Below are 14,471 nucleotides of genomic sequence, written 5' to 3' on the forward strand. Positions count from 1 at the left end.
TGTTTCAATTTGCCATTGCCAGAGTCTATGGTTTCTTGGAAGCAATTCTGCATTGCAGTAATCTCATGGAATCTCATAATTTTGTGCTTTTGAATAAGGGGTTCAGTCATCTGGTTTCAGCTCTGTAATGCACATTTGTAATGCCATATATCAAATTTATTGGACAAAGTCATACAGCAGAAAATAGAGGAATTGCAGCATGTATTTTTTGCTAGCTCCCAGAATAGCACTTTTGTGCTTCAGATAATAACTATAGATCCAGCAATTATGAGGAATCACAACACTCTTGAGGTGATTTTCTTGTGTCAACATACCAAGTTTAGACTCTTGAGGACTGATTAATTGAAGGCTGTCTGCTCTACCAAAGGGATTGTCCTAGGATTATGTTTCTTTTAGAGTTAGGCTTGTTATGTTTCCATTTTATCCAAATTGTCACGATTTTGCCAGGAATTTGTGAAATAATGGCCCGAAAATTGCGGCCTCTTATGGTGCGTTTGTTGAGGTAACACTTCAGAGACTGGACCTCGTCCGGGTGAAATGCACCCGTGCTGTCTCAGTTGCTTTTCAACTGAGACCACCTCTGGTTCTTCTAATGAGTCGAATTGGGTAGGTCTTAATTCAACATCAGGTCTTTATTTCTCGAGCATATGCACGGAGAGCCTCTCTCAACCGCTCGAGGTGAAGCACTCTGCAAATACAGAAATGGTTACATTCTTATACCTTTCTTGGTCCCTGTCCATGTGCTCCTGGGGGCGGTCTCCAGGGCGCGGCTCACATTCTTTCTCCTTGATTATATTATAGTTGCGTATCTATCGATAGTCGAAGGTTCTTGGCTTGCTTTTGATCTATTTAGTACTTCTAGCTTATTTAGCTTGTTTGCCCACCTGACTCCACATTCTTGAGCCATTACCTCAGAAATAGTGACAATGGTAGTTTGTTAATTAGATCAGTATCCTGTCTGCGTTGTGCAACTAGATCAGTATTTCCCTGACAACTTTCTTGATTGAATTTCCATCATGCTATTTTCCTACAACAGTTGTGCACAGCACCCGAAGAAACCTCGCAAATGCGGTTCCCGGCGCACAATGCGCATGCACCAAGAACCAGCTTTTGCGATTTGTCAAAATGTCTTTTGATAGAGCGCCGCATCCCCGGGAGAAGGACATTTACAGGGCAGGGATTTGGGCTATTTGCCCAACTCTTAGCCAGCGAATGTCCTTCAAGCTCTTGTGCCTGGTAAAAGCAGGCATATTGCCTACTTTTACCAGCATAAGAGTTTTAAAACATACAAAAATTACATTTTATTACTAAATTTTTAAATGAACTCTGTCCATTAAGGTGTTTATTTTTAACCCTATTAAAACATATTTTTAAAACATTTCAAAAAAAAATATTTTTTTCTAAAACGTTTAATTAAATTCAAGTTCAATTAATTTTAAAAATGTGAGGTGTTTTTTTTATTTATTGTGTTGTGTTTCTGTGTTTTGTACGGTATTCTCATAGATAGTAATGGTAGCTCATACAAACGGAGCTCCCATTATTATCAGTGAGAATATTACATTGTGATTGGTGGTCCAGACCCACATGATCCCAGGTTGCGCTTATGTTCCTGGGATGTGTGAGCCCATACGCTGTGCTGTGCATCTAGGCCTCGGATTGCAAGTCTGCGTACCTCTGGGACCACCAGGTACTTTTGGAAAAATCATTTCAGTCAGAGGCATCTGCCTGTAGGAAGCCTCCGACCGCAATTTTCGGGCCATTGTAAGGCAAAAGCTTGAAAGTGTAAAGCCAATTTAATGCCAGATTTAGTTATACAAGCTTGTTGGATAATAAGGTGGAGGATAAAACAGAAAGAGATAATGTAATGAAGTTTATACCTGACGAGGCAATCAAAACAAAGCTTAAATGCCTCTGAGCAAACGCTAGGCATATAAAACATTTATTGAGGACAAAAGTGCCTTCTCTGCAGACTTGCAACATCCTCATTCCTGTTGATGGTTCCTTAAGAAGGGACCAGAATCCAATTCCTCTCCCATGCTGTCATGCCAGATCTCTTCCCTACTGGTGGGGGGGGGGGGCGGTGGGGTGGCGGGGGAGGGGGTTGCCTCATGCAGTTCTCCATCTATCAAATGATAGGCTTTATTTTGAAGTTATATTGATTATTTGAAGGCATTATGCTGTCTGCTCTACCAAAGGAATTGTCCTAGGATTATTTCTTTTTGAGTTAGGCTTGTGTTTCCATTTTATCCAAATTGTCAAGATTTTGCCAGGCATTTGTGAAATACTGTATAGTGAAAGCTTGAAATTGTAAAGCCAAAATCAAATCCTTGGGTAGGGCTTCCATGATTAGGCAGGTATGCCAATTGAGGATAAGTGCTTCACTTAATTTGGATTTTGTTTTTCTTGAGTCTTGGGGCTAGACTTTCCACTATGGTCGCTAGGAAGTAGTAGGTCCACAGTAAACAAGTGGAAGGTACATTGAAATGTGCTGCTGAGTTTGGAAGCGAGAGGGAGAAAGCAGGAGAGGGAAGATTCATTAATGCTGTGGCCACAGTAGCATGATACAGTGCTGTGCAGATTGTAAGAAAGCCGTAAATGGAAGTCTTAACAAGCAGCTCTGACCAAATCATTGGGTTGGATTTCTGGTTCTCTTAACGCCTCAGATAGTGTCCAGAGGGGGTCTTAATGGGAGTGTAAGAAGTTACCGATTGGGAATGCAACTTTTGGCGCCCCAATTGAAAATTCATTAGAGGTTCACCGGGGGGTGCAAATGAGTAGCACCTTGCTGCTGCCGATCAGTGTGATCCTGATGTCAGTCCTGGTGCAACGCGCACACTTGCGCCCCAGTCGGTAAATTAGGTGCAGCCGCCTCATTTAGCGACTGCCAAGAACAACGTCTGGAAAAACAGTCGGTACAAACTTGCAGAGTCATTAACTGGTGGCTACTTAAAGGGATGAGGAAGTGCTTCCCTCAAAGGTCACAGTCAGTTTACACAGAGCACGGTGTGTGAGCCTCTGAGTGTGCAGCGGCAGACAGACATAGCAGTACAGCTTGAAAACAAGTGATTTTGAAAACTTTAATGGGTGAATTACTATTTAAGGCTCGGCTTTTGCCGGGATCAGAATCGGAGTTCGACGCATGTGCAATGAGTCTGCAAAATTTACCGACCAAAGTTTAGTTGTGGCCTCCCCAGCTGTAGTGTGCAACGGACTGATTCTGACAAATTTCTGGGTGGAGGGCGCAAACTTTTTCAAGATGGTAAAATTACCGCTCTGCCTGGGTTACCGCCCCAAATGAAGCGTGACCAAATTTCTCCCCCATTGAATTTTTTATGCCATTGCTGCCAGGTCCTTGGTACGATGTTCCTGGCATTGACGTGCTCAGCAACCTCTGCATCCGTCTGCGGGGATGAGGACCTCCTTCTTCCTGGTCACCTCCACTTCCTCCATGGTGCCATCAGAGAAAGGGGTCTCCAGAAGGAGTAATTTTACAGCAGCAGGCCAATAAGGCAGCAAGAACCAAAGACACCTCCCGTTTAAGAGGCGCAGGCTGCTTTTAAATTGCTGGAGTCCTGCCAGGTTTCCCCCACCCCAATGGCAAGCTTTCAGTTACAATGTGTGAGTAGTGCTTTTAGCTCACCTATTCTATGGAAGTTAAAAACACACCTGAAAATGGTGCATGCTTCACGTCATGGGTTTCGGGCAGGTCCACTTTGTATCCGTTTCGGGTATAGTTGAAAATTCCACCTCTTGTATCAAACCTTCTCCTTCCAGGGAGTCTCCTTCCAGAGTCAGTTGGACTCTGACTCTGGCTTTACCCTGTAAGCTTGTTGTCTAAACTTGGGAGTGTAAATGCACTCTTTGGGCTGGAAATTCACTGACTTTGCGACCGTTTTTTGGTGCTATTTCACCATTTTTGGCGAGAAAGCGGTCGGCGGGTATTTCGGCGGCATGTTTTGCGGCAGCGGTGGTTTTCAAATACTGCTGGGCAGAGGAGCACCGGCGTGCAAGACCTGAAGTAGCGTTTTCGCCAAAAATTTGGTTCTCTGCGCACCCGTATTTTGCGTGAAAAATACCGACATGTAAAAAGCTGCATTGCAGCCCTTGGAGCAGCGGTAAATATGAAGACCTGCAAAAAAGGTAAAATAAAATTTTTATTTTTAAATTCTTTTTCAGCAATTCGATAGATAAGTGTCTTGTAAATGTTTTGTGAATTATTTTTGTTTTCTCCAATTTATTTTTAGGTGTTTTTCTGCCCTCCCAAGTCTCAACTCGCAGTGGTATCGGCCTCGGACTAAAGTTGGCAAGGATCGCGGTTTGCTCCGCGAATCCTCGTGCAACCCCAGATTTTTTTACAACTGCGCAAATTAAAGCTTGAATTTCCGGCTTGATAGTGATAGCGAAGCGATAACGGTAATTTTGTCAAAAAAATACTGTTTTCGCTGAGAACCAAATTTCTAGCCATTTGAGTCGATGGCCTTTCCTTGACACTACAGTCTTGAAATGTCTTATCTCCAATTAGAGTTGGTTTAATGGCCAGCTCACTCATCTTTGACTGCAAAGTTGAATGAGAAGGTGAAGGAGAGTAAAATAATTATTTTGTATTTGAGGTGCTGTTGTTTGTAAATTCTTTCATAAGCTTGAAAACAAGAGATCTCAAATGGTCTTAGGTTAAGTAAAATAATGCATGCTTATTAAATTATTTGAAATCCTACAATGAAGAAGGATGTTTTACTCTAACATTCAATAATTTCCAGCTCAGCTGTGTATCGTTACAAACGTACACTTCAGAGTTTTTAAAATGTGTACTCACTTTATGCACTGACAATTTAAATCATATCCTGATTGTCAGTGCATTAATTTCTGAGTTATAGAGCTACACCTGGAATACTGTGTGCAGTTTTGGTTTCCATATTTACGAAAGGATATATTTGCTTTGGAGGCAGTTCAGAGAAGTTTCACTCAGTTTCTTTTCGGGGATGAGGGGGTTGACTTATGAGAAAAGGTTGGGTAGGTTGGGCCTCTACTGTAAAGAGAAAAAGATTAGTGAAGACAAATGTAGGTCCCTTGCAGTCAGAATCAGATGAATTTATAATGGGGAACAAAGAAATGACAGACCAATTGAACAAATACTTTGGTTCTGTCTTCATTAAGGGAGACACAAATAACCTTCTGGAAATACTAGGGGACCGAGGGTCTAGCGAGAAGGAGGAGCTGAAGGAAATTCTTATTAGTCAGGAAATTGTGTTGGAGAAATTGCTGGGATTGAAGGCCGATAAATCCCAGGGCCTGATAGTCTGCATCCCAGAGTACTTAAGGAAGTGGCCCTAGAAATAGTGGATGCATTGGTGGTCATTTTCCAACATTCTATAGACTCTGGATCAGTTCGTATGGATTAGAGGGTAGCTAATGTAACACCACTTTTTAAAAAAGGAGGGAGAGAGAAAACAGGGAATTATAGACCGGTTAGCCTGACATCGGTAGTGGGGAAAATGTTAGAATCAATTACTAAAGATGAAATAGCAGCGCATTTGGAAAGCAGTGATAGGATCGGTCCAAGTCAGCATGGATTTATGAAAGGGAAATCATACTTGACAAATCTTCTACAATTTTTTGAGGATATAACTAGTAGAGTGGACAAGGGAGAACCAGTGGATGTGGTGTATTTGGACTTTCAAAAGGCTTTTGACAAGGTCCCACACACGAGATTAGTGTGCAAAATTAAAGCACGTGGTATTGGGGGTAATGTATTGTCGTGGATAGAGAACTGGTTGGCAGACAGGAAGCAAAGCGTAGAAATAAACGAGTCCGTTTCAGAATGGCAGGCAGTGACTAGTGGGGTACCGCAAGGTTCAGTGATGGGACCCCAGCTATTTACAATATACATCAATGATTTAGACAAAGGAATTGAATGTAATATCTCCAAGTTTGCAGATGACACTAAACTGGGTGACGGTGTGAGCTGTGAGAAGGATGCTAAGAGGCTGCAGGGTGACTTGGACAGGTTAGGTGAGTGGGCAAATGCATGGCAGATGCAGTATAATGTGGATAAATGTGAGGTTATCCACTTTGGTGGCAAAAACAGGAAGGCAGAATATTAGTTGAATGGTGACAAATTAGGAAAAGGGGAGGTGCAACGAGACCTGGGTGTCATGGTACATCAGTCATTGAAAGAAGGTATGTAGGTACAGCAGGTGGTGAAGAAGGCAAATGGCATGTTGGCCTTCATAGCGAGAGAATTTGAGTATAGGAGCAGGGCGGTCTTACTGCAGTTGTACAAGGCCTTGGTGGGCCCATACCTTGAATATTGTGCAGAGTTTTGGTCTCCTAATCTGAGGAAGGACATTCTTGCTATTGAGGGAGTGCAGCGAAGGTTCACCAGACTGATTCCCAGGATGGCAGGACTGACATGAAGAAAGACTGGATCGACTGGGCTTATATTCACTGGAATTTAGAAGAATGAGAGGGGATCTCACAGAAACATATAAAATTCTGACAGGATTGGACAGGTTAGATGCAGGAAGAATGTTCCCGATGTTGGGGAAGTCCAGAACCAGTGGTCACAGTCTAACGATAAGGGGTAAACCATTTAGGACTGAGATGAGGAGAAATCGCTTCACTCAGAGAATTGTGAACCTGTGGAATTCTCTACCACAGAAAGTCGTTGAGGCCAGTTCGTTAGATATATTCAAAAGGGAGTTAGATGTGGCCCTTACGGCTAAAGGGATGAAGGGGTATGAAGAGAAAGCAGGAATAGGGTACTGAAGTTACATGATCAGTCATGATCATATTGAATGGTGGTGCAGGCTCAAAGGGCCGAATGGCCTACTTCTGCACCTATTTTCTGTTTCTATGTTATTCATTGGAGTTCAGAAGAATGAGAGGTGATCTTATCGAAATGTATATGATTATGAGGGGGTTTGACAAGGTGGATGCAGAGAGGTTGTTTCCACTGATTGGGGTGACTAGAACTCGAGGGCATGATCTTAGAATAAGGGGCCGCCCATTTAAAACAGAGATGAAGGGGAATTTCTTCTCTGAGGGTTGCAAATCTGTGGAATTTGCTGCCTTGGAGAGCTGTAGAAGCTGGGACATTGAATAAATTTAAGACAGAAATAGACAGTTTCTTGAGTGATAAGGAGTTATGGGAAGTGGGCAGGGAAGTGGAGCTGAGTACATGATCAGATCAGCCATGATCTTATTGAATGGCGGACAGGCTTGAGGGGACAAATGGCCTACTCCTGTTCCTATTTCTGATGTTCTTATGCTCTTATGTTCTTATGAAATCAACTGCATTAATAATGAAACAAAAGAAATCTGCAGAGATAAAGGGTTACTTACTCCCTGTCATTTAAACTGAACTGTTTTTTGTATATTCTAGTATCAAAATGTTTACAGATATTTCCTACATCTGTTCTTTATCTACATTGATGGTTAATAAGACTGTTATATATAAAATGCATGTCCATGGTACTAGTTAGTCGTTGCCTTCTGGCTATTGAAACATTCCCTTTGTTTCTTCCTATAGAATAAAGACCCTAAAATGTCTCGGGTTGCACTGGAATCACTGTATAGGTTGCTATGGGTTTATGTAATCAGAATAAAATGTGAAAGCAACACTGTAACACAAAGGTGGGTACAGACATGTAAGTGTATTTTAGAAATGTCAATGAATTAATGTTAAACACTGCAGTGTTCTGAAACATTACAGATGCCATCTAACAACAGTATCAGAAATGTTGCATAAGGAAGAAAATTGTCCTTCAGTTACATACCTAAGCCTTAATGCTGCAGTGGTCCATAGAAATTTATAAAACATTTACTTAACTGAAATCTTTCATTAGAGTACAGTAACATAAGAACCATTAAGCTGTTTTTAAATTACAAAAAAAATGCCCAGTGATTTTTTTTTAAACAAATGTATGTAATATTTGCACAGAACAGATGATTTGTGCCAAAGGGTCATGTTGAACATAACTGAAATCTTTGGAATAGGTTTACGGGCCCTGCTCCTAAAGATGCAGTTGCAGTTTGGAAGTCTCAATGATTGTTTTCATGTTCGTTTGACATGAATTAAAACAAATTATGTTATGTTTAATCTCAAATTTTTCAATGTTCAAGAAGTCCAGCAGCTATATACTCAAGTAGTTGATTGACTTGGTATACTCCAGTTTTTAAATATTTAGCAACAAGCTAATTTTTTTATCACACAGTCTGTATACTTGGAAGAACTGCCTAGTTTTATGCGTTTTATTTTGCTTGTTAATCTACTAGTGTGGCTAAATATTTTGACTGGTAGTTATAATCAAAAAATAATATTTTTGAAAGCAACAATACGTTGTTTATAAATATTCTATGTACCTAATGAGTAACCCATCCTATTTAAGTTCAGCCACACAAAAAACAGTCCCATATTTTCACAGTACAGGTTCGACTTCCCAAATCTGGAAACCTCGGGACCAAGCCATTCCGGATTTCGGGTATTTCCCGATTTTGGAACGTATTTCCGACGTCCCTAAACCGGAAACGCATGGGCCGACGTTCAGGTATTTCCAGATTTCAGAACCCTTCTGCCGGTTGTATTCTGGGCGAAAAAAAATGCCTGAGAAAAACCTGCATTGCAGCCCCAAGGACAGTGGTAGGTATGAAGACCTGCAAAAAAGGTAAGTTGAAGTTTTTATTTTTTAATTCTTTTTCAGCGATTCAATAGTTAAGTGTCTTGTGACTGTTTTGTGATTTTAAAATTTTTTTGTTATTTGCAATTTCTTTGTGTTTTTCCCCCTCCCAAGGCCTCTCTCACAGCAGCAATCAGCCTCAGACTAAAGTTGGCAAAGACCGCGGTTTTCACCGCGAATCCTCATGCAATGCCAATTTTTACTGCTGGGCCTTTAAAAAATAGTGGAGTGATTAACGGTATTTTTGGCAAAAAAAATACCGCTATCAACAAAAATGAATTTCCAGCCTTATGTGCGCAGTTTTTAAAAAATGTCCGGATTTTGGAACATTTTGCCAATTTCAGTCGACCCCTCCATGGATCAGTGCAATGTCCGGATTTCGGAACATACCGGATTTTGAAACTCCGAATTTGGGAAGTCGAACCTGTAGATTGTTTATTGATGGTTCTTGGATTTGCAAAGTTAAGTTATCTCAAATTACTTTTGCTTGCAATACTCTTGGACATCATTGGACATCTGATGTCTCTGTTAATGGAGTGTTTAGGCATTTTGCACTTAAATTTAGGCTTCAAATCATTTCTCTTTCTTGAAGCTGAAATATCTCAATACTGCCTTGGGTGATAATTTTCCTTTTTTTAGATGCGTTGTAAGTTGTGGTTTCATACATTCTGTCCACACTGGTATTGATCCATTTTTAATCTACGTTTTAAAATTCTGACTCTTTAAAACAGTCGCCTTTTGAGCATTGTATCAGCACTTTTCCCCAAAGGCTCCCGCAGTGTGGTCCCCCGTGACACGCCTCTGAACATATTTGTGAAGATCATCCAGTTTATTGCTCAGGTATGATTTTAGTAGTAATATTTATGGTGTAGTTCTGTATTATTCATAAAGTTAGTTTTTTGCTTTTATTTCTGCATCATGTAAAATAATAACATAAGAATTAGGAGCAGGAGTAGGCCATTCGGTCCCTCGAGCCTGCTCCGCCATTTAATGAGATCTTCTACCTCATAACCACTTTCCTGCACTATCCCCATATCCCTTGATTCCCTTAATATTCAAAAATCTATCAACCTCTGCCTTGAATATACTGAAAGACTGAGCCTTCACAGCCCTTGGGGGTAGAGAATTCCAAAGATTCACCACGCTCTGAGTTAAGAAGTTTCTCCTCATCTCAGTCCGAAATGGCCAACCCCTTATTCTGGTGACCCCTGATTCTAGATTTCTCAGCCAGAGGAAACATCCTCACTGCATCTACCCTGTCAAGCCCTGTAAGAATTCTGTATGTTTCAATGAAATGACTTCTCATTCTTCTAAACTCGAGAGAATAAAGGCCTAGTCTGCTCAATCTCTCCTCCTAGGACAATCCCCCCAACCCAGGAATCAGTCTGGTGAAGCTTTGTTGCACTCCCTCAATGGCAAGTATATTCTTCCTTTGGTAAGGAGACCAATACTGCAGGTGCGGTCTCACCAGGGCCCTATATAATTGTCGTAAGACGTCTTTTCTCTTATACTTAAATCCTCTTGTAATAAAGGCCAACATTCCATTTTCTTTTTTAATTGCTTGCTGCATCTGCATGTTAACTTTAAGTGATTAGTGTTCAAGGACACCCAGGTCCCTCTGAAAACCAACATTTCCCAATCTCTCACCATTTAAAAAATACTCTGCTTTTCTATTTTTCATACCAAAGTGGATAACTTCACATTTATCCACATTATATTCCATTTGCCATGTTCTTACCCACTCACTTAGCCTATTTATATCCCCTTGAAGTCTCTTTGCATCCTCCTCACAACTTACATTCCCACCTCGCTTTGTATCATCAGCAAACTTGGATATATTACATTTGGTCCCCTCATCCAAATCATTGATATAGATTGTGAATATCTGGGGCCCAAGCACTGACCCTTGCAGTACCCCACTAGTTACAGCCTGCCAACCCAAAAATGACCCGTTTATTCTTACTCTGTTTTCAGTCCGTTAACCAATCCTCAATCCATGCTAGTATATCACTCCCAATCCCATGAGCACTAATTTTGTTCAATAACCTCTTGTATGGCACCTTATCGAATGCCTTTTGAAAATCCAAATACACCACATCCATTGGTTCCCCTTATCTATTCTGCTAGTTACAGCCTCAAAAAACTCTTTAACAGACATGTCAAACATGATTTCCCTTTCATAAATCCATGTTGACTCTGCCCAATCCTATCATTATTTTCTAAGTGCCCTACTACATCCTTAATAATAGATTCCAGCATTTTCCCTACTACTGATATCAGGCTAACTGGTCTGTAGTTCCCCGTTTTCTCTCTTCCCCCCTTTCTTACATAGCAGGGTTACATTAGATACCTTCCAATCTGCGGGAACCGTTCTAGATTTAGTGTAATTTTGGAAGATGACAACCAGTGCATCCACTATCTCTATAGCCACCTTGTTCAAAATCCTAGGCCCAGCACTGCATGAAGTAGAAAAAGCCATAAGACAGCTTAAGAACAAGGCTACGGGAGCGGATGGAATTCCCGCTAAGGCACTGAAGTATGGTGGAAAGGCATTGTTGGCGCGAATACATGACCTCATCTTTCTCATCTGGAGAAGGAGAACATGCCGAGAGATCTCAGAGAGGTAGTGATCGTGACCATCCGACTGCAGCAACTACAGAGGAATCTCCCTGTTGTCAGCCACTGGGAAAGTCGTTGCTAGAGTCCTCCTCAACTGCCTTCTCCCTGTGGCTGAGGAGCTCCTCCCGGAATCACAGTGTGGATTTCGTTCCCTACAGGGCATAATGGACTTGATTTTTTACAGCGCGACAGCTGCAGGAAAAATGCACGGAACAGCACCAGCCCTTATACATGGCCGCCTTCGACCTTACAAAGGCCTTTGACACTGTCAACCGCGAGGGTCTATGGAGTGTCCTCCTCCGTTTCGGACACCCCCAAAAGTTCGTCACCATCCTCCATCTGCTCCACAACGACATGCAGGTCGTGATCCTTACCAACGGATCCATCACAGACCCAATCCACGTACGGACCGGGGTCAAACAAGGCTGCGTCATCGCCTCAACCCTCTTCTCGACCTTCCTCGCTGCCAAGCTCCACCTCAGTCAACAAGCTCCCCGCTGGAGTGGAACTAAACTACAGAACCAGTGGGAACCTGTTCAACCTTCGTCGTCTCCAGGCCAGGTCGAAGACCACCCCAACCTCTGTCATCGAGCTACAGTACACGGACGACACCTGCATCTGCGCACATTCAGAGGCTGAACTCTAAGTCATAGACAACGTATTTACTGAGACGTACGAAAGCATGAGCCTTACGCTAAACATCCGTAAGGCAAAAGCCCTCCACCAACCTGTCCCCGCCGCACAGCACTGCCCCCCAGTCATCAAGATCCATGGCAGGCCCTGGACAGCGTGGACCATTTCCCATACCTCGGGAGCCTCTATCAACAAGACCAGACATTGACGACAAGATTCAATACCGCCTCCAGTGCGCCAGTGCAGCCTTCGGCCGCCTGAGGATAAGAGTGTTTGAAGACCAGGCCCTCAAATCTGCCACCAAGCTCATGGTCTACAGGGCTGCAGTAATACCCGCCCTCCTGTACGGCTCAGAGACATGGACCATGTACAGTAGACATCTCAAGTTGGTGGAGAAATATCACCAATGATGTCTCCGCAAGATCCTACAAATCCCCTGGGAGGACAGACACACCAACGTTAGCGACCCCGACCAGGCCAACATCTCCAGCATTGAAGCACTGACCACACTTGATCAGCTCCGCTGGGCAGGCCACATTGTTCGCATGCCAGACACGAGACTCCCAAAGTAAGTGCTCTACTCAGAACTCCTTCACGGCAAACAAGCCAAAGGTGGACAGAGTTACAAGGGCACCTTCAAAGCCTCCCTGATGAAGTGCAACGTCCCCATTGACACCTGGGAGTCCCTGGCCAAAGACCGCCCTAAGTAGAGGAAGTGCATCCGGGAGGGCGCTGAGCAGCTCAAGTCTCATCGCCGAGAGCATGCAGAAAGCAAGTGCAGTCAGCGGAAGGAGCGTGCGGCAAACCTGTCTCACCCACCCTTTCCCTCAAAGACTATCTGTCCCACCTGTGACAGGGACTGTGGTTCTCATATTGGACTGTTCAGCCACCAAAGGACTAATTTTTTTTCGAGTGAAAGCAAGTCTTCTTCGATTCCGAGGGGCTGCCTATGAAGAAGATGAACGATGTAGACCATCAGGTCCAGGGGATTTATCGGCTTTCAGTCCCATTAATTTCTTCAGTACTATTTTTTTTTTTACTTATACTAATTTCTTTCAATTCCTCATTCTCGCTAGACCCTTGGTACTCCACTATTTCCGGGAGGTTTTTCGTATCTTCTTTTGTGAAGACACACACAGTATTTGTTTAATTTCTCTGCAATTTCCTTAGTCCCCATTATAATTTCTCATGTCTCAGCCTGTAGGGGACCCACAATTACTTTTGATAATCTTTTCCTTTTTACATACCGAGAGAAGCTTTCAGTCTGTTTTTATGTCTCTTGCTAGCTCGTTTACTCTCATTCTATTTTCCCTTTCTTTATCAATTTCTTGGACAAATTCTCAAACAAAATAATGAAACTACATGATCTGGTACATCATTTCTACCCTATTTATAACATTTAATTTTCATTAAATTAAACAGTATCTGTTAAGCTCTTTATTTTTATAATGGTGAATATTTCATGTCTATATATACTCTGTTTAATGCAGTGCTGTTCTGCTGTAAATCTGTACAGTAATTGGTATGAAATTACACGAGAATATTATCCAAGTTTATGTGATGGATTGTGATTAATTTGTAATGCATTAATCCATTGGAAACAACCTTCTATTTTGGCCACAATTTTTAATGGATAACCTGCTGTACCTAAAGCTCTATAATTTGTGCAATGGCGACCCAACTTGGATATGTCAGAACAGGTCCAGGGTTTCCTATTTCTCTCTTTTCCCCCTCCCTCCACCCCCACCGTGTATTGAATCCAAAGTCTTCAGTTAATTCAATGGCTTCAGCTATTTTCACCCTCTTCTTTTGAACTCTCTCCCGAATACCCTCCGCATTGTTGCTATGGTCCCTTCCTTTAAAAACCTCATCAAAATCAATCGAATCGACAGTGCTTTCAATATTTTCTCCTAACTGACTGTTGAGTGTCCACTTCTTCTTTGTGAAGTGTCTTGGTGCATTTTCTACATTAAAGGAGCTACATGCAACTGTAAGTTGTTATTTCCTGAAATCTTGCAGCTTTGGGAGATTTGATTGTGTGTGGCTCTTTCAGTTGCAATAGACATAATGGGGCCAAAATTGTTTTGGTTGCAATCCCAGCAGTTAAGCCCAGATCCTGCCTGCAGGTGATCATCCGGCTGGAGTTTGCGGGGCAAGTATAAGGGCACCTAATTAGCATGGGCAGACGAGGGCAAGTGCTTCTATAGGCATCTCCAGCATCCGCCTCGCCCTACTGGGCATACCAGATCCTGACTGAGCCCAGTGAGTGTGAAAGAAGTCCCCGTCCTTAGCTCTACTCATAGAGGCATCATTTGCATCCACCGCTGTCGGCTGCTCCCAGTACTTGTGCCATCTAGTTCAAAACTGGTGATTCAAGATCACCTGACTTTAAATCTTGTCTCTTGCTCAAAAAATATATTGGCCCTAATTTTTAAAAATGATCATTGCTTTAAATATAGATTTTTTTAAAACTATGTAACCAGTAGATGAGACGAAATGGATAAATACGCAAAGGTTTACACCGAGTTTTTAATAGCAGGGTCT

The 14,471-nt window shown here is 42.3% G+C and overlaps 1 protein-coding gene across 8 annotated transcripts in view; it reads left to right on the forward strand.

The window, feature by feature from the left end:
- The window catches only part of fryl (furry homolog, like), a 693,453-nt gene that overhangs the window by 381,538 nt on the left and 297,444 nt on the right, over positions 1 to 14,471 (forward strand). For 7 of the 8 annotated variants that reach the window (XM_070870121.1, XM_070870109.1, XM_070870094.1 and 4 more), the window contains 2 exons: positions 7,529 to 7,632; positions 9,407 to 9,515. The exons of the other annotated variant lie outside the window; for it this stretch is intronic. In XM_070870121.1, the coding sequence (XP_070726222.1) occupies positions 7,529 to 7,632; positions 9,407 to 9,515 (213 nt within the window). The remainder of the gene's footprint in view (positions 1 to 7,528; positions 7,633 to 9,406; positions 9,516 to 14,471) is intronic. 8 annotated transcript variants of the gene reach the window in all.

The sequence above is a fragment of the Pristiophorus japonicus genome, chromosome 2, assembly GCF_044704955.1.
Source record: "Pristiophorus japonicus isolate sPriJap1 chromosome 2, sPriJap1.hap1, whole genome shotgun sequence".
In the NCBI taxonomy this organism is placed as follows: domain Eukaryota; kingdom Metazoa; phylum Chordata; class Chondrichthyes; family Pristiophoridae; genus Pristiophorus; species Pristiophorus japonicus.